The sequence below is a fragment of the Quercus robur genome, chromosome 2, assembly GCF_932294415.1.
Source record: "Quercus robur chromosome 2, dhQueRobu3.1, whole genome shotgun sequence".
NCBI lineage: Eukaryota > Viridiplantae > Streptophyta > Magnoliopsida > Fagales > Fagaceae > Quercus > Quercus robur.
The window spans coordinates 23,693,596-23,713,815 of NC_065535.1; the positions used below are offsets into that span (position 1 = coordinate 23,693,596).

General features: G+C 35.1%; 1 protein-coding gene across 1 annotated transcript; it reads right to left on the reverse strand.

Moving 5' to 3' along the window:
* Positions 1-18,722: 18,722 nt before the first annotated feature.
* On the reverse strand, positions 18,723-19,607 carry LOC126696414 (U-box domain-containing protein 1-like). The gene has a single exon (XM_050393163.1). The coding sequence runs from the start codon at positions 19,605-19,607 to the stop codon at positions 18,723-18,725; it is 885 nt and encodes a 294-aa protein (XP_050249120.1).
* Positions 19,608-20,220: the final 613 nt, after the last annotated feature.

Sequence of the window (20,220 nt, forward strand, 5' to 3'; positions counted from 1 at the left end):
TGCCCCTGTTGTACTCTTGAACCGAGGCAGTGTAGGGGATAGCAACCCCGTTTAGCTCCATCTTCGGACTCCATGCGCGGGGATTAACGCGCACCTCAGCCCGATTCTCCTCATCTTGGCTCTCCGTGGTGTTAGCCCTTTTACTCCTCTGCCCCCGAGTGGCTTTTTGCTGCTTGGCCGGGCGGGGGGCCACTTCACCTTCCTCAGGAACGTCAACCGACCTTTTCTTTTTTAGGTCAGGGTTAACCTTGAGGCCAGGGTCGGAAGGAACCTGAGGGGCGGTCGGGGGAGGGTCCTGGGCTTGTGACTTAGCAGGCGCCTTTGAAGACTGACCCTTTCCTCGGCTGGACATCAGTTCTCGTAAAGATTTTCCCTTGCCAGCCATATTGCCTACTTCCTCGTCTGAAGAGTCGTCCGAGCAAGTTATAATGATTGGAGCGCTAACCACGGAGTTTCAATCCTGCTTTCCTTCAGGATTCGAGAGCTCGACTACGAGGGCTTTGTCAACCTCCTCTTCAAAATAAAACTCATCTATTTCCTCCTCAAGGGAAAGACGAGATGATTCGGCCTCTTCCTCAGCTGGCACGGCGGCTTCGAGGTCTTCTGAAGGCAGTTGCACGACCGGTGGAGGATCCCGAACTCCAGGTAGCACGACTGGCTTAAGATCTACTCGGGCCAAACACCCAGGCTTGGACACGTCAATCCTAGCTAACCGGGGGCTACCAGCTCTAATGGCGTGGCCAATGGCTTGGAAAGCACGGGTTAGTGGTCGATAGCCCAAAACCAAATGACACGCCCGCAGCTGCCTGTCCTCGTGGACGTAGATTTCTGACCTTAAAAGATAATTTAGGGCTGGAACGTTCACGTGGCTCAGCCTGGGAGCAACCAAAGCTCTATCTACAATACAGCCGAGAAGAAAATTAGAATTAAACTAAAAGATTTATGACAAGCGGAAAAGAGAGTAAGTCCGAGGAGCTAAGCCCCTTCCCTAAAGGATTGGGTCGAAAGGCGCCGCACCTGGGGTTCCTGCCTGAGTTGGACAATGAAGACCATCGCTCCATTCTCCTGAGGCAATGAGGAAGTCATCCTTCATAGTCTTATTGGATATGGGGAGACAGGAGATTAGCCTAACCACCTCGGATCGAGATTTAAGGTAATACCCTCCATTCTCGACGTAGTGGCACTCGTACATGCGTACCACGTCATGCCAGGTCAGACCCAGACCCATTCGCTCGTTCAAGACATCTATGCAGCCTAATACCCTGAACATGTTTGGAACGCACTGGTGTGGTGTCAACCTATAGTGGAACAAGTAGTCTCGGGTAATCCTACGCATGGGGAGCGTCATTCCCCCTTGAATAAAGGCAATCATGGGAATGACCACTTTACCCACGCCTCTATCTAACAGTACTCCTTTTGGGGGACAGTACCGCAGAACCACCCCCGGCGGGATATGGTATTTTGCCCTAAAAGCCTCCATAGCAGCCGGAGTGTCTACTAGTTTTTTGAATCTACCCATCTAAGCTGAACTGGAGGAATGGAAATAAAGACCAAGGAGAAAAATAAAATCCGAGGAGAAAATCGAAGCGACGAAGCGAACGGAACTTACAGATATCTTCACAAATGACCGGTGAGGTGATCGAAAATATCTTCTAGGGAGGGCGCTTCGCAGAAATGATTATGGAGATTTGAAGGAAGGAGGTGCTCAAGGATTTCTGGGTGCTGAAGTTCTTTGGAGCTCTCTGTTCTGATGTGCGGATAAAAAAGAAAAAAGGAGCCTCTCAGGCGCTTTATATAGCAGGAAGGAGAGAGAAAAAATCCCTCCCGCTCACGAATTCAAGGAGCAATGCTGGCCGTCAGATCCACATCTCGCCATTGGATGAAGGAGACATAAAGCTATCTGGAGTAAATGGCCACGCCTCGTAAATTGTGGCGCGTCAAAAGTAACCGCTCACGCGCGCGAACCAAGAGTTCATCCGTTCCATCCTTCATAAATGTCAAAACCCCGCTTTTCTCCTCGGAGGGAGATCAAAACCGGAGTTTTGAGGGGCTATTGTGGGGACCGGCCCAGAATAACAAGTTGGCTGGGCCTTGGGCCCGTCCGAGGACGATTCTGTCCGAGGAGACGTCGCGGCCCATAATCCCTGCCCAAGCTAATTGGGGCGAAGAAAACACGTCCGAGGAGTAACTCCTCCTCGGACATTCCAAAGTCCAGATCAATGATGCATTCCAGTTACTGTAGCCCTCACTCCAAACACGTAAAAAGAAAGAAGGCTCAAAATATCCTAGCAAAGGCTGTCACCACCACATTAAATGCACCACAACTACTCTCCTGGCCGCATTAATGAAGAGAAGACCTCTGAACAGTGTTACCTTGGTCACTGCAACTCACAAAGAACTGGTAAGGGCGTCTGATGGGACAGGTGCTTAAGTGGGGGTTTGGATGATCAACAAGTGTAGGGCCCAGATGATAAAAGAGGGCCTATATCATATGTAAGAGTCCCCCAGAAAGGGGGACGGAAAAAAGGGAAAGGAGAGAAGGGAGAAACGCAAGAAGTCATTGTATGAAAGCATGTCCATGAATGAAACTTCCACTTTGACATCCATTTTCTTGATTTACGTTTCTACATCCACTAAGGACATGCAACGAACTGTCTGAGCCAACTGGAACCGAGTTCTTCAGCCCATACTCTACAAACTTCATTGTGTGGGACTTCTTGGGCCAGGGCCTGATCATCCAGGACCGGGTTAACGAAAATCGTGTCCCTACAACACACATATATGGATTCAAACTATACTCTCTCTCTCTCTCACTTTTATTTTAATTTCTTTTAGATATACACATGAGTTTACTCTTTTTTTTTTCTTTTTTGGTTTATTGAGTTTTTTGATGATTTATTTATATTAGACCCTTTGTTTTTTGCACCTCATTAACTCACCTAGAACAAAAATTCTAAAAATTTAAATAGGACACGTGGCGCATAATTAGACAACAATTGGAATCCAATTTAAAACCTAATTGGATCTTCTTTCGGCTTTACCTATGCATGGATACACTTAGGACTGTACAAACCTTCACCGGAGCCAACAAGACCGACCGGCACCGACCTTCCCGCATTGCCACTGCCACCGACCGACAGAGTCGATGCCGGCGATCGAAACGCAAACGGAGTTCCGATGTCAGTGTGGTGAAGACATCGGAGAAGGAAATCCAACACCGAGTGAGAGCCAAAATGAACTGATGAACAATATAGTTTGCTTCTGCTGCTTACAGTGTCGTTTACCCAGTATCCTTTTTTTAATTTTTTTTACTAAAACGTCGTCGTATTGGTATTATTATTATAAAAACAAAAAACAAAACAAAAAAAAACATTACAAAAAACATAAAAAAAAAAACACAAAAAAAACACAAAACACAAAACATAAAACACAAAATGGCATCGTTTTATGCTAGGTTTTCAGATTTCCCTAAGTATAAATTCACTCTATTCTCTCTCATATCCCTTAACTCTCTCTCTCTCTCGCTCTCGCCGGCTTGACGCCTCGCCTCTGAACTCTCGCCGCTTGGCTTGGCTGGCCTCTGCAGCAGCAACAGGCGCTCACAGTCACTAGCTCACCGTGGACCCGCGGCAAACCACCGGTAAGCCATAAGCCCCTTTCCTCTCTCACCTCTTGGATGCACACATATAAAAACCAAATCTTGTGTTATAGTTTTGCATAAACCATTTTGGCAATGTAAATGCAATAATAAATAGTTAAATACCAAAGAACATGTTTATGACAGCAAGTTTTGCATAAACCATTGTGGGATAAATGAGTTTTATTGAGTTACATTAATTTATGATTTTGGTACTCAACAATCCAAGAGCAAAATTTGTGCACATATGAAGTCATTTGAACTCTAAAGCCCATGGCATAACAAAACCGGATTCCTTCTTGCTCTCTTGCTGATAGTTATAATGCTTGTCATTTGAACTTCCATTAAAGATATTTATCCAATTAAATGTTTGTCATCCATCTCAGATTGTGAGTAAAAGTAGCAACTTGCAAAAAATTAGAGGTATATATATCCGAATAGAGCTAGATGTGAGTATTTGCAGAGGGCCCTCTCCTCTCTCACCTCTTGGCAAAAACAAAGTGATAAGCTTATCATGTTTTTTAATTTTTATCACTTTTTCAGCACTTGTTTGAGTTTGAGTCATACTCATCTAGCTTGTAGAATTCTTTTTCTCAAAAAAAGAAAAAGAAAAGAAGAAGCTTGTAGTATTCTTTTTGGGAAATAGATACAGTACATAATTTTCTTGAAGAATAATTTCAGTCACATGCATGAATGGCTACCATGTAGTTAATTTATTTAGTTAGTTTTTAGTTAATGGAAATACGATACATAATCTTCTAGTTAGTTTTTTTTAATAACCACCTGATATTCTACCCCCAAATGGTATTCTATTCTACCCCCAAAATGTTTTTTTTAATCAATTTTTCAGCACTTGTTTGTCACAGTCTACTAAGTAGTAAGTACTAACGTTTTTTTTTCTTCAGCATTTTAATTTTTGAGGGAGACGAGATTGAGAGAGTTCATACTTTTAATCCTTCACTGAGAGGTGATCACTAAACACTAATCACTCACTATATTCAACATTTTCATTTTAAATTTTTAGTGCTTAGTAACAACTGCTTTAAGTTTATACATATAAAATTAATTTTTATTTTATATTTATATTGAGAATAATATGATGAATTCCTTGTTAATATCAGTGACATGAATTGTTGAGTAATGACTAATGATTGTTAGTCTATTATTGTTGCCTTATTGTAACTAAATTGATTAGTTATTGCTATTATTGGATCTGGTTGTGACATTCATTGATTGAGAGTGAGCTATTTGATATTATATTTGTTGAAAAATTATAATTTGACATTGTTGTGGAAACTTTGTTTTTTAGTTGGTAGGAAATTTTTTTATTAGATTGATGTCGATGCTTTACCTGGATTTGGTGCCCCTAGAGACCCTAACCCACCTCCTCCTAACCCCAATCCACTTGAACCTGCAGCACCAATTGGTCTTGGTGCATCACTTCCCCAACTATCACCTAAATAAGGTGGTAAGGACCCGTCTATAGTATGGTAGTACTTCATTAAGTTGGCTGGTCTTGATCCCAAGAAGCCTAGGTCTGAATGCAAGTATTGTAAAAATCAATTTAATTATCATGGTAAGACAAATGGTACTTCAGGCATATTGCAACACATGAAGGTGTGTAAAAAGTGACCTTTTTCTTGTGATGATAAACAAAAAAACTGTCTTTCCAAGCTAAGAGGGAAGGGGAAGGGAAAGTGGTTCAAATGTGTAAGTGGTTGCAAACTATAGTGAAGAGAAGATAAGGTTGTCATTGGCAAGGATGATCATTATTGATGAATTGCTTTTTAAATTTTTGGAGTGGCAAGACTTTCAAGAATTTATGGAAATAGTTGAGCCTAGGTTTCCTATTCCCCATCGCACTACCATTGCAAGGGCTTGTATGGAGATTTATTCTAGTAAGGTGAATATTTTGAGAAGGGCTTTTGTTGGGCAACGAGTTTGTGTGACAACGGATACTTGGACGTCCATACAAAACTTGAACTACATGGTAGTCACCACATACTTCATTGATAAGGATTGGACTTACTAAAAAAAAATCTTGAACTTTTGCCCTATAGCTAATCACAAAGGGGACACCATAGGTAGAGCGGTTGAGTCATGTTTGTTGAAGTGGGGTATAGACCGGTTGTTTACAATTACCGCAAACAATGCTAGCTCTAATGATGTGGAAATTTATTATGTGAAGAAGAAAACAAAAGAAAGAGATAGTAGCATATTGGGTGGTGAGTTCATGCATATGCGTTGTTGTGCGCATATCTTGAATTTGATAGTATAAAGTGGGTTGAAGTTCATTCACGAATCAATTGCAAAGATTCCAAAATGTGGTGCGATATGTGAGATCATCTTCCGCAAGGTTTGAGAAGTTTCAAGAATGTGTTGAAAATGAGAAAATCAAAGTCAAATGTTTGTTGTCCCTTGATGTACCAACACGGTGGAATTCCACTTATCTCATGTTAGATTGTGCTTTGAAATTTGTGAGAGCATTTGATAGGTTGGAAGAGGAGGATAGACGTTACAAACTTTATTTTTGTGAAGCGAATGGGAATGGGAAAAAGCCCATTGGTCCTCCTAATTATCTTGATTGGGAAAATGTCAAGACCTTTGTGAAATTTCTTGGCAAATTTTATGAGGTGACACTTAGATTTTTTGGGTCCTTGCTTGTCACTTCTAATACATACTTCCATGAGCTAATTAGCATTGAAGATCAATTGCAACAGTTGTGTAATGTTGATGAGGATCCACTTTTGAGGAGTATGGCGGTAGAAATGAAAAAAAAAAAAAAATGATAAGTATTGGAGAAGTACAGATAATATCAACTTGATATTTTTTGTTGCTATTGTTCTTGACTTAAGGTATAGATTGAAGTATGTCAAGTTTTGGTTTAGGGAGTGGTATGGAAAGGACAAGGGGAATGCGATGAGCTCTAAGGTTCGGGATACATTGAAGAGGTTGTATATGGAGAGAGTGGGTCAAAATGGAGCTTCAAGTTCTAGTGGTAGTGGTAGTGGTGCTTCATTGTCTAGGGACTCCAGGCCAAGTTTTGGTACTGCTTCATTTTCTGATCACAGTAAAAGCTATAATAATAGGTTTAAGCAACACTTGGCGGACGAGGAAAGTGTGGAAAGCAAATCTGAGCTGGATAGGTATTTGTTGGAATCTTTTGAGGACCCTGATGTGGAAGATTTTGACATCTTGATGTGGTGGAAAATGAATTCTTATAGATATCGAGTCCTTTCCCAAATTGCCCGTGATGTGTTCGCTATTCCTATCTCTACAATTTCATCCGAGTCTACTTTTAGTACGCAAGGGGGGGGGGGGAGCGTGTTTTGGATTCATTCCATAGTTCACTATCTCCTAATACAGTTGAAGCCCTTATTTATACCCAAAATTGGTTGAAGGATGCAAAGAAAAAAGACCAATAAAGTTTCGGGAGTGCATGGATAATGTGGAGGATATGGATGGTTTTGAGATTGACATTGGTAAATATATATATTGGAGATATGTGTGTGTGTGTGTGTGTGTGTGTGTTCATTTTGTTTGTTGTATGTATCAATTAGTCAATTGTTTATTTATTTGCTTAATGCTTAAGAATCATTTTGTTTTGAATGGGATTGTAGAAATTGCATCGGTTTACCCAATGCATATGGAGGAGGATCCAAGCACCGTTGTGTTGGATGATAATGAGTGATGTGCTACTCTTTACTTGGAGTTAGTTAGTAGTTAGTATTATATAAGTATACTTGCTATTATCATTCATTTTTGTAAATTATAAATATTTTATTGTTCATAAACGTTTTATTGTTCATAAACGTTTTATTGTTATTAACACATGTTTATTTTGTTTTGTTTAGTATTTTGTAGGAGTTTTAGAATGATGTATAGTGCACAGACTTACTGGACAAAGGACTTACAAGAATTAGCATTCTTTTGCCTATATGCTAATTATATTTGTACATGTTATTGGTAGTGGCTTTTCACTAATGGTAATTATTATTGGAGATACAAGCAATTAGCACTCTTTTGCCTAAATGCTAATTTAATTTGTATATCTTTCTTTTGGCATTTGTGGACATTGAAAAATGGTTTTGTAATACGTTATTAAGTGGATACATTTACGTTTATTGTTATTGACACTAACACACACAGTGACACTAATGATATTATATGCTACATGATAGTATTTTGGGAGTTAAACTCTTATTGAGGCAATTTCAAAATATTTTTGCATGGTGAATGAAATGAAAAAATTTGGATAGTTTGTCATGTGTGAAATTGTGAACAGATTGTTCATTTGAGAGTTGCCCTTTGCAGTGTAAAAAATTTTGGGAATTGCAAAATTGTGAACAAACTGTGAAATTGCAAAAAATTTGGGAGTTTCTCTTTGTTGTGTAAAAAATTTGCATAAATTGTTTATGTGAATTAAATGATGAAATTTGGATCATTATTGTAGGTTTTGGGTGAACAGATTTTTGCTCAGATTGTTTATGTGAGCCAATTTTTTTACATAGATTTTTGCACAGGTATTGGGAGAACAGATTGTTCATGTGAGCCAATTTGGATCATTACTGTTTGCACAGATTTTTTGCACAGATTTTTGCACAGGTTTTGTGTGAACAGATTGTTCATGTGAGCCAATTTGGATCATTATTGTTTGGGCGAACATATTTTTTTTATAAAGTTTCTGTTGAACTGGTTTTTTTTATAAGTTGAACAGATTATATATATATATATATATATATATATAAATATAGAATTTTTAATGTTTCAAACTGACCGAACCGATTAAACCGAGCTGATCGAACCGCACTGCTATAGGTTGAAAAATCGACCCTAATCGGTATGCATCAGTTTTAATTATTACAAAATCGATCCCTATCAGATTAGTAACAAATTTGAGGAAAAACTGAGTCGACTGAACCGCGCACACCCCTAGATACACTTAAAAATATACAATAAGATATATAATATAATTCCTATATATATAATTTAAATACTATTAATAGTCATTTTTATATTTTGTTAACTCTTTAAAAAATTTTGTAAGGATATTATTAGGTATAAAGTGTAAATTGTCCATTTTTTTTAATTATTGTGAAGCACTTTTTTTTTTTTTTTTTTTACAATTCATTTATTTTAAACTCTTTGATTTTTGTATTTAATAACTCACTTGGATGAATATTTATGATGTGGTCCCGCATTTGATTCTAAAATTAAGAAATAAAACTCTTTAAGAATAAATAATTTAGGACACATGGCGTAAAATTGAAACTCTAATTTAGAATTATAATTTGAGTTTTTCTCAGTTTCATCTATTAATATATATATATATATATATATATATATATATATATATATATAAAATGATGACTAGTATGAGCAAGATTTTAGTGGAAAATTAGATGCATAACACAAAAGGGCTGGCCGACTCTCCGTACCCGGCCCCCACATAGACTTAGTGAAAGGAGAATGAAAATTATGAACTTATCAACTTTAGAAAATCTTTTTGGTGGTTGATGAAGAAGTCAAGTAGTCTTCGGCTTTGGAATAATAATCATGAAACCGAAGTAAGACATTGAAACAACTTTCCCCTACTTTGTGGCCTTAATTATTTAATGCATGAACACCATATGCCGATGCCACTATTAACTAGGTCTAAGACTCTAATACCATTAAGAAATTTATCTATTGCCTATGAATGGCTCAGAATAAAGACTATACAAAAAGTTTCAGATGATTTTTTATATATATATGTATTTTATTTGGTGCATTTTTGGAGTTTAATACTAATGCGACATTCCACATGTACATATTCACCACAATCCGGGTGACATCTTTTCAAGGTTTCAAACGTTCAAATTTAAAATGCCACTTGCTATACAAAGCCATAAGAGCTTTTCAGTGGACTCGTGTGTGACATATAGGACTCAAGATTTATAGTAGGAACCAACCAAGCCAAGATTTCGTCACATCTAAAATATTGATAGTGGGGTTTTAAAAAGATAGAAAAGATTGATCAGTACAAAGTGGAAGGATTATCTTTGACAGCACGATTTAGGAGCCTAGAAATGATAGCTTTTCTATAAAAGAAACATTTTCATTTGTTGTTTATGACATCTTTGTTCACATTGAAAACTAAAATGAGTATGAAAGCATGAAATGTTAAGAGTCTTATAACTTAATTGATTGACATTTTCTGTTGTTCTCTTTGTTTGTTACTTTGTTTCCGCGATAATGTTTATTAGAAAATAAGTTATTTTCCAAAAGCAACCTTAAATTAGTTGAAAAACAATCTCCTAACTTCCCTTATTTAGCTTGTTGTGAGATAGAATTGTCTTTCAAAAATATTTAGTGGAAACCAATCTCTAGAAAAGAAGTCATACTTTTAGAATTGTCTTTCAAAAATATTTAGTGGAAACCAATCTCTAGAAAAGAAGTCATACTTATCTTTTGATCAAAGATAATTTTCCTTTTTTTTTTTTTTTTTTTTTTTTTTTTCCTGATGTTACCAAACACTGGAAAAAAAAAAAAAAAAACTATCTATACACAAGATTTTCCATCTAAACAAACGGAGAAATAAAGACATTTAAGGATTAAATTCTCTCTTACCTAAATATCAAATTATAAAAAGTAAAATAAAAAACCTTTAAAGAATTCTATTTTGTTTGTACGATGGATTTGTCTTAAATTAGATATTTTACAAGATGAGGTTACTTTTATTCAACTCCTAATGTACATGGATTGAGTTAGGATTTGATCTCGAGAGAGCCAAAGCATGAAAGAATTCTTTTTACCATTCAAGAATAAGGGAAGAAAATATACAAAATAGATAATTATTACTACATTTCAAATTAAACAATTTATCACTCTAAAAAAAAAACCATTTATCAAAATGGAACTCGCTATTTTTTAAATTCCCAAAATCATCTATGATTTATTTTATATTAAAATTTGTAACAATTTTTTTTTCAATGTAAAAAATTAAAGAGATTGATCATAAAACCGTCTTCCATTTTGTTATAATATTAATGGCCGAACATGCTTAATTTGTGATGAAAATTGGAAAAATAAGTAAAAATACAACCGCTTTATAAATAAATTAGTAAGCAATTGATCTTTCTAGTCCTTTCTATATATTGGCACAATCAAAAGATATTTAATGCTTTGAATTCTAAACTGATGAACTACGTTAAGCTCATAATGATGCAGTTCTATATCTAGCAATAGTTTACCAAATTTTATAATAAAAAAAAAAAAAAAAGTTTACCAACTAATAAATATTATCAATTTTAAAGTATTAATATGCATCCCAAGGAGAATCTTCGATCGATCTTCAATTCATGGATTAATAATTGGCCACTAGTGAGTGGTCATAGTCATAGCCAGCGGCAATATAGTACCCCTTGGTCTTAGGGCATTGGCAATTGTAGAGGTTTCCTCTCTCTCAAACGCACTTTTATAGATATTTTTGTAAGGTTTTAGGGCTTTGTTTTGATTTGGAGCATTTTAAAGCAAATTAGGAAAAATTTAAATTTTATTTGGGTGAGCCAGGAAAGGTTTTGAAAGCTTATATTTTTTCACATCACCTGGACAAAATTGCTTTATGCCCTTTTCACCCAAATTATATAGATTTATGCCTCTCTTCCCAAACTAATTAGGGAAATGCCCCTCTTTTGAAACTCGACTTTTTCAAAATCTAGTTAAGCCCTATAATGATGTTTTTAAGGACCTATAGTGACGTTTTTAAAGACCTAGAGTGGCGTTTTGTAACATGATATCCATGAAAATTACCTATAACTCGATTTCATGGATATCGGGTTACAAAACGTTACTATAGGTCCTTAAAACGTCATTATAGGTCCTTAAAAACGTCACTATAGGGCTCTTGATTTTTTTTTTTTTTTTTAATTCGATTTTGAAAAAATCAAGTTACAAAAAAGGAGCATTTCCCTAATTAGTTTGGGAAGTGGGGCATAAAACTATATAATTTGGGTGAAAAGGGCATAAGATCATTTTGTCCCACATCATCCTTCTAATACACAAACATATTTTTTAATTTGATTTCTAGAGTTAAAAATATTGCTCCACTATATTAGTTTTTTTATTTTTTAATCCTTGTTAGTTTCTAATTTTTCTTTTTAAATCCAGTTTATTCTAAACTAATTAGACTCTATTTTTGTTAGATAAAGCAATCCATCACTAAAAAATATATATAAATATATTAATAAATATATATATATATATATATATATATATTAAATTAAATTCTAGTCACAATCTCAGGAAGATGTAGTGTATTGGGTGGGAGATATTTCCCCTGTGCATTTCTAATATTTTAGATACTGATGTACACCATTTATAGTCTTCAGTAAAACAGCACTATCTTTTTTTTCTTAAAAAAAATGTAATTCAATGGTGCTTGATCTTATCTAAACAAAGTCTAATTATGTTAGATATATTCATCTTCTCAAAAAAAAAAAAAAAAAGTTAGATATATTCTCTACCACAAATTCTTTAATTCAAAATTTTATGATTTCTCATTGAATAAATATATATCATATATATAAATATTTTTTTTTTAATTGCATTGCACAAGTTAGCAACTTGTGTGTATATATAAATTAAAAACAAAAAAAATCAAATTTGGGAGGGGGTCAATTCTTCCTTGAATATATAGCTTCATTCCTGAATTGAATGACTGATGTCAAAACTCACAACAAAGATAATGGGTAACAATCTTCTATAAAATTAAAAATAAAAAGATAATGAGTAACAAATAAACAACTACCATTTAATTTTTTTTTTTTTTTTGAAGGGGGGGGGGGGGGGTGTTTATGGCCCCATCTTCTTGAGTAGTTCCGTCTTTGAATGCACTTTCAAATATGTCTAATTTTCCATTATGTCAATTTTTTTTACTAAGTCATTTTTTTAAGAATAGACTAGCATTGTAAGTATCATAACAAAGAAGAGACAAGGATAAAAATGATCATATTCATTGAAATTCTTAAAACCAAGTCTACAGCATGTTGCGTTAAACAAAAAGAAGAAGAAGAAAAAGTTTGCAGCATTTTTGCGAATTTCTTACTTCTATCTCGAAAGCCCTCCCTATATCTATCTTCGAAAAATTCGATTTTATTGTTAGTCTTCTTCTTGGTAATTATAAGTTTATATTAGTAAATTAATTAATTATATATCAATTCCGCAGATTTTGCCACAAAATCAACCTCTAAATAAATATTATTTAAGCTATTTTAGTAACCATTTATAAAACATTAACCACCTCTTATATATGTTTGTTTGTTTGGAGTAGTTTACAATTTCTTTTGTTATCTTTGAAACCAACCAATTTCCTCTTTTATGTTTGGAAAATAAGAAAATTCTCCCAATTCATTATTTTTTTTAGTTAAATCCAACAGAATCGCAATGATTAAAAATGCAATTCAAGAAAATAACAATTGCAAACCTTAACTTTTTCTCTTCCTTGGAGTGTACGAGAGTACGACTAATAATTTCTTGAAAAAATAGGAAAATAATTGAATATTCCAGGAATACCTTAAATGCGTACTTACTCTTCTCACATAAATTGTGGATCATATCATAAATTTAATTAGTATGACTCATAGTTATGTGAGAGAGGAGAATACGTATTTATGGTACTCCAGAAATACTCAATAATTACTCGAAAAAATAATGTTGGATATAATTAAGAAAGTAACAGATTTGGAGCATTTACTTATTTCCCAAATACATATACGAGAAAAATTGATTAGTTTCAAAGATAAAAGAGAGAGGATTGTAAACTACCCCTTTTTGTTTTTGTTTTTGTAATTTTTTGAAACTGAACTACCCTAAACATAAGTGAGGGAAATTCTTTTTCCCCCAAACATTAATGTTATGTTAAAATCTGAATCATTTATTTAATCATAAAAACTCTAAATATTCTAATCCATCTCAACCGTAGAGACCCAGAGGAAAAAAAAACATAAATTTGTTAAGTTCATTCATATTGTTTATCCAAAAAAAATAAAGTTCATTCATATTGGATTCCAACCGTTCATTATTTTTTCCTTTTTTTTTTTTTTTTTTTTTTGGGATGTGGAGTATGGAAAATTGGAAAGTTGATTTATGTGAGAGGAATCTGCATAGCTGTAGCATTCTGTGTCGAATCCTTCTCCTTATATTTTTCTCTCCTCTGATCTCAATATAATACCTAACTTATATTATTATTTTTCTCACTATTGTCTAGAATCTAGATTAACATGCAGCCAATACTTCTGAACTTCAACCATTCTTATTGTCAATGAGTTTTTGTCAATTTGTTCCAAAAAAAAAGAGATCAACAGTAATGGATTCCTTCATTCATTGGCTTTAAAAATCTTTCTTAGAATAGACAGGCATGACAGGAAAGGGAAAAGTAGAGGGATAGAGAGTCACGACACTTGTATCACGCAAAATCCCCCCCCTTTCCGGGTCAGATGCATGAAGTATTGTGGTATACATAAAGACCTGCCAAACTCATTATTAATAAATGGAATAATATGAATTTTAGTTAGTTCAACTAATAAAAATAAAATTTATTATCATTGAATAAGAGATCAATTTAAGTTCGAACTCTACTTTCACCAAAAACTAATTAGTGTTTTAAACTATTGATAAAGAATAATTATCATAGAGCGACTTTGATGAGCTATAAGACTTGGATCAAAGAAAGGTATCATGCAAAAATTTCATGTAATTACTATGTCCAGCTTTCCATAACTGGATTTTCAAAAACTTCCGTTGGGGTTTAATTGTAAAGAGTAAATAGAGCATGGCAAAGAATTGTCATAGATCTTTGGTTGGTGTTTGTACTGTGCCAAACTCAAAATGTAACGACATCGATCAAACTAGGTTTATCAACAGAGGACAAGAGTTGGAACTTGGAAGGCACATGTAATTTGGATTCGCACTCTTATTTAACGTTCTCAAATTATCAACTTCTTATTTTATTTTTTTTTTGTTTTTCCTTGCTAGTATCAGCCACGACCATTTATGGTGGTTGCTGACTAGAGATTTCAATGAAGTAACTGTGCAGATAAAAAATGGGGTTGTGATAGTAGCCCCGGCCCGCATATATAAAAAAAGACTTCTCTGATTGTTTGACCAACATTTATCGGTTGTTTCTACTTTCTATACATGGAATAATGAAAGGGAAGGAAAAAATATTGTAACAATGAACTTGGATAAGAGTTTTAGGGAATGACGGTTGGTTAGGTAGACATCAAAATCTAAGACATGGACAGGAAAGAGCAGTGTTAGGATTACATAAAATGACATAATTTGGGCCATAATTTGTCAGGTGGTGAGTTGTGAATGATAGAGGTGTGGACAACTCGTCATGTGGGGACACACCTCTACCACTCACAACTTGTTACATGGCGAATTGTGGTATAAGTTATGTCATTTTATGTGGTGAAAGCATTCCTTGACAAAGAATTGTGTAGTTTAATTTATACCATCTGGACTCTAGAGTGTCTGACAATTCAGCTGCAGTAATCACTACAAATTGTAAATACTGCAAATAACTTTGGCCCCAAACTATAAAATTTATAAATTAATTCTGGACAGAGCATGAGAAGTTTTTGTCATCGGTCAAGCATGGCTGGGAAACAGTAGCAAAATGGTCCCTATGTTTAACCTCTAGGCAAAGCTTTTCTAGAAATTATCCCAAAATATACTTTATCTATTCAAAGCAATATGGGTGTACTGTTTTCATCAATAAAACGAATACTTCCATGGTTTGATGATGAGGGTTACATTGAAATCTTGAAAGAGGATCCTGGACCTGTTTGGTAGTCTATTTTGAACACACTTTTGAGTATTTTAAACCACATTTCACACATTTTTACACACTTTTACACCCACGCATATATTAAAAACACTCAAACAACATTACTCAAACTCCTCTTTCGAAAACAATGGTGACTACATGATAAGAGTGTACGTGTATGTGGGAAAGGGAGAAAAGTTCTACTCTCAAACCCTAACACCCAATGATAGTAAAGAATGAAAATTTAAAAGGGCCAATTCAATTGTCTTTTTATTTAGAGTGAGAGTAAGGGCTTACTCACGGATTCAAAAAAAGAGAATTAGTTCATCTCGGAATGGGCCCCTAAACAAAAGAAACATGATGGAAGCCCTCAATCAGTCACATAATCACTATATATGACTATGCCAGTCCACTTAAATAAAGGAATAAATACAGTAGTCTCCCACTTGGGACGACTTGACTCTTGAGTCATTCAACCAAATAAAATTAAATGTGAGCAAGCATCTCAAAACACAACTCGGTCGAGAGTATGTTTGTAAGTACCCAGTTATATCAACATTTTATCGACTGGATGCATAACATATAATCAAATGCTTACAAGTTACAACCACGAGATAAAGCCAATAGAATGTAAATGTGACACTAAAATAAAATTTAAAAAGGAAATCAACACACTCAGTTCCATAAGAAGCCTATCAAGACTTAATCTAAATGTCTCCTGTTGTGAAATTTAGACCCTAATTACAATTAACCAAGTACTCAAGTTGATTAATTAGTCAAATTATGCGAAGGTCCGATTTCATATGTGATGAGTACAACCATATCACAAAAATAAAGTGTAAAAGAAAATAAATTTGAAATGGCGATATGGTTACTATGGGGAAAAACCTCAATGGGTGGTTTAAAGGTAGCCACCAAACTTGAAGAATTCGTTATGTAAGATTGAAGTTGCAATTACAAGGAACATTATCCAATCCCAAAGTAGCTACCTTTATCAGAAATTCGTGACTGATCACCTCACCACAACTCTTGGATGTAGTAGTCTTATGTAGCAGCTTCACATAAAACACTGATAGGATCTTCAATGGTTGGTGTCAGAGTTGATGCTTGGTAAAGAACCCTTGGTGCACAAAAGTCGCAATAAAATCTCATTTTTCATTTTCTGAACTCATTGGTTCAATAGGTGGAAGTTAGGATTTTCTCTTTTAATACCTTGGGATTTTTTCCTTTACAATTTTATTAAAAGTTGGCTTAGTGGGCCTTTATATAGGCTCTCAATTAGGGTTACAATACCCACTTATACACGCAACTTAAATTAAAACATTTAAGCCAAAACCAAATTCATGAACGGTGAATCTCAATTAATTGACCTAGTTTCAAGAATCATTAAGTCTCAATTGATCGGCTAATGTCAAGATAGCAGATTCAACAGTTCTTGAGCAGTGTCTTGTGTCTTCAAATGTCATTTTCAGACACAATCCTAGATATTAAGAACATACAACTCAAAATACAATTGAACAAGGTTTTGGATATAGGTTTCCAACGCCTAATAATTTTGGACCTAACATCTTGCATCATAACGTTTATCATGCCATAATCAACCAAATGTGTACACAATAAGATATAAATAGTGTTCACAACATGCACATACACCCAAAACTTCCACTAGCTCAATATAACAACAAATTCCAATAATCCCATATGAGTCAAATGCTCCTTAAACACTTTTTCAGCTAAACCTTTCGTTATTGGATTAGCCAACGTATGTTCTATGGAAATGTGCTCAACACAAATATGAGAATTGGTTACTTTCTCTCTAACAAACAAATACTTTATCTCAATATTCTTAAGAGTGGGAAGAGCTCCTAGTGTTCCGAGAGAAAGAAACTACTGCTGAATTATCACAAAATATTTTCAAAAACCTTGCAATGGAATCTACAATATCTAGCCCTAAGATAAAATTCTGGAACCATATAGGCTCATAACAAGTTACGTACTTTGCTTTCACAGTTGATGAAGTTGTGCCTGTTTGACACTATTCCATTAAACGACCCAACTTGCCATAATAAATATATAATTGGACGTGGATCTCTTGTCATCTTGATAACCACCATTATCAGGATCAAATTATCCAACTATATCAAGAATTTCATACTGACTTGTTTAACTTGCAATCAACTCAAAATGACCAGTTTCATATAAATAAATATTATTTTTATCTATAAAAAATTTGAATTAAATATAGTTGTGTTACTAAAATAATTATATTGGTTATGCTGATAACCAATATAATTATTTTAGTTATGCAAAATCCCTAACCCTTTTACCAAAAAATACCTCCTTTTACCTTATTTTTCTTAGATTTTATATTAAACAAGTTGAAATTGACCATGTTATATCAACCTACTTAATAAATTGGTTGTATTAGGATTGAGAAGTCTTTGACATGATTATTAAATTGGTCGATTTAGATTTGAGTTATGTATTTGAACATCTTTACCATGATCCGTTAACACAAATTAACACCCCTATTTAGCAACATCGAGGCAACATGATACCATGAGCCCATAGCTAGGCACCGTGTATCCGAAACATGATATATCTCCTCAAGAGAAAATACATCATGTTTCAGATACATGAGTCCTCCCCCTCACATGAAGGTGGACCCCAAAGCTAGGCACCATGTATCCGAAATATGACACATCTCCTCGGTTAAGAGGTCAGAGAACTTGTCGACCTCACTGTAAGTGTAAAGGCCTAAAAGAGGAGGACCTATATCATGTTTCGGATACATGAGTCTGAGGGAAGACTCATGTATCCGAAACATAATGTATTTTCTCCTTTATGATGTTGTATCTTGTACTGTCATTGCATTTTAGTAATGATTCTGATTTTTTCTAGTCTCTTCACGCTCGCTCTCTTTTCAACCCATCTCACAGCAATGAGGTTGTATCATGTACAATTATTATGGTCATTTCGTTACACTTCTTTGCTCATATCATGTGGGATTAAGATATCCTAAAACAGTTAACTGTTTTAGTTTTCTGAAACAATTTGTTTTGTTTTCAATACTTGCAGCTCAAAGATCATATTCATACGTAAAACTTGTTTACGTAGCAAAAATTAACCATGAGGATTAATGAATACTTTTAACACTGAAAAAGGTTGGGAAACATTATCCTCAACATTGCTTTGAAGAAATTCCAAATAAAAGTACAAATCAAACGCGTTGTACTTGGCAATTCTATCACCATTAATGGAACCCAATATATCCACTTAAGAATCCATGTTGGCCTCCATAACTTTTTCCATTAGCAAAGCGGTCTTCTCTCGAGCTTTTGCAGATCCTCTTACAGAAAGATCTGCTAGCACAGTTGAAAAGTATGGCCCCATCAAAGCATCTGTCATATAGCCCTCACTTTCATCAAACAAGCGAAGAAGGATTTCAGCCGCGCCCTCCTTACTCAACATGCCCCTCCGTTTCAACACATTCACCATTAAGCTCACAACATGGTCATTTTTTCTCATAGCATTCAATCCTTCATCAAACCTAGCAAGGAGACACAGAACAGCAAGAGAAGTCCCGGCAAGATCCACACCATTATCGCTTTCCACTATGTTAATAAGCACCGGAACAACTCCTGATCGAATGGCTACGGTGCAGTTCCCATGGAACTGTACAAGCTCGGCCAAAGAACTTAGGAGGTGATGGGAAGCTAGGCTCCTGGGTCCAGATAGTGCCTTGATTAGCAATTGGATGGTACCAGCTACTGCAAACTTTGCCTTGTTCTTATCAAGCATTGCCAAACTACAAACCAATGAGGAAGTTAATCTACTAGTTTCTGGAGAGCTTGGCGAGAGAATGGAATTGAGGTGATAAATGGTTTCCATATCTGCAAGAGACCGCTTTAGCTCAGGGTTTAGAGAGATATTGAAGAGACTGGACAATGAGAGAGCTTGGATGATTGAAGAGGAAGATTTGGAGAGAGTAAGAAGGGCAGGGATGGCACCATCTGTTTGTGCAAGCGAGTTCCTGTTTTGAGGACTAACCTTCGTTATGGAAACTAGCATTTCGAGCACTTTCTGTTGAACTTCATGGGAGCTTGAGAGTGCTTCAAAAAGAGATTCACTAACGGTTTCACGAATCCGAACTGATGACATTGTGTAATCTGCAGAAATGGTTTCAGAAAGCAGAGTAGCTGAATTGGCTGAACTGTGCAATGGGAAGATGGAACAAATCAACCATACCAAAACATGAAGGATTTTTCAAGTAGGGCTGACATGTAGATGGTTCCAAGGTTCAATAGCATTGGAAAAACCTCTAATTCTTTCTTGGGTTGTCATTTTCTCCTAATCGATGTACTCAAAAGCTTCGGAGAAAAAGACACCTTCTATTATCAGGCTTGAAATAAATTCAATATATTCATACAAAGGATGTGACAGAAAGATGCCCTCTTAAAATTGACAGGCATCCATGTTCACATATAATAGTCGATTTTTCGAACAATTTAAGGTATTCAATATATTTAGATGCTCCCATATAAGGGACAACTCTGCCAAAAAAATGAGATTTTCATGCCTTTTTGTTAAAATAAAAAGGCATAGCTTTAATCGAAACAAAAGAATAAAATTTACTGTTGAACAATACCAAAAAGATATCACTCGGTTCTATCAATTTTAAACGTAAATAAAATATTTTTGTTTTATAATTTATGGATCCAATTTTGATAGGACGGTACATTCACAAAGTAAAAGTGTGCAAATGTTCAAAAAT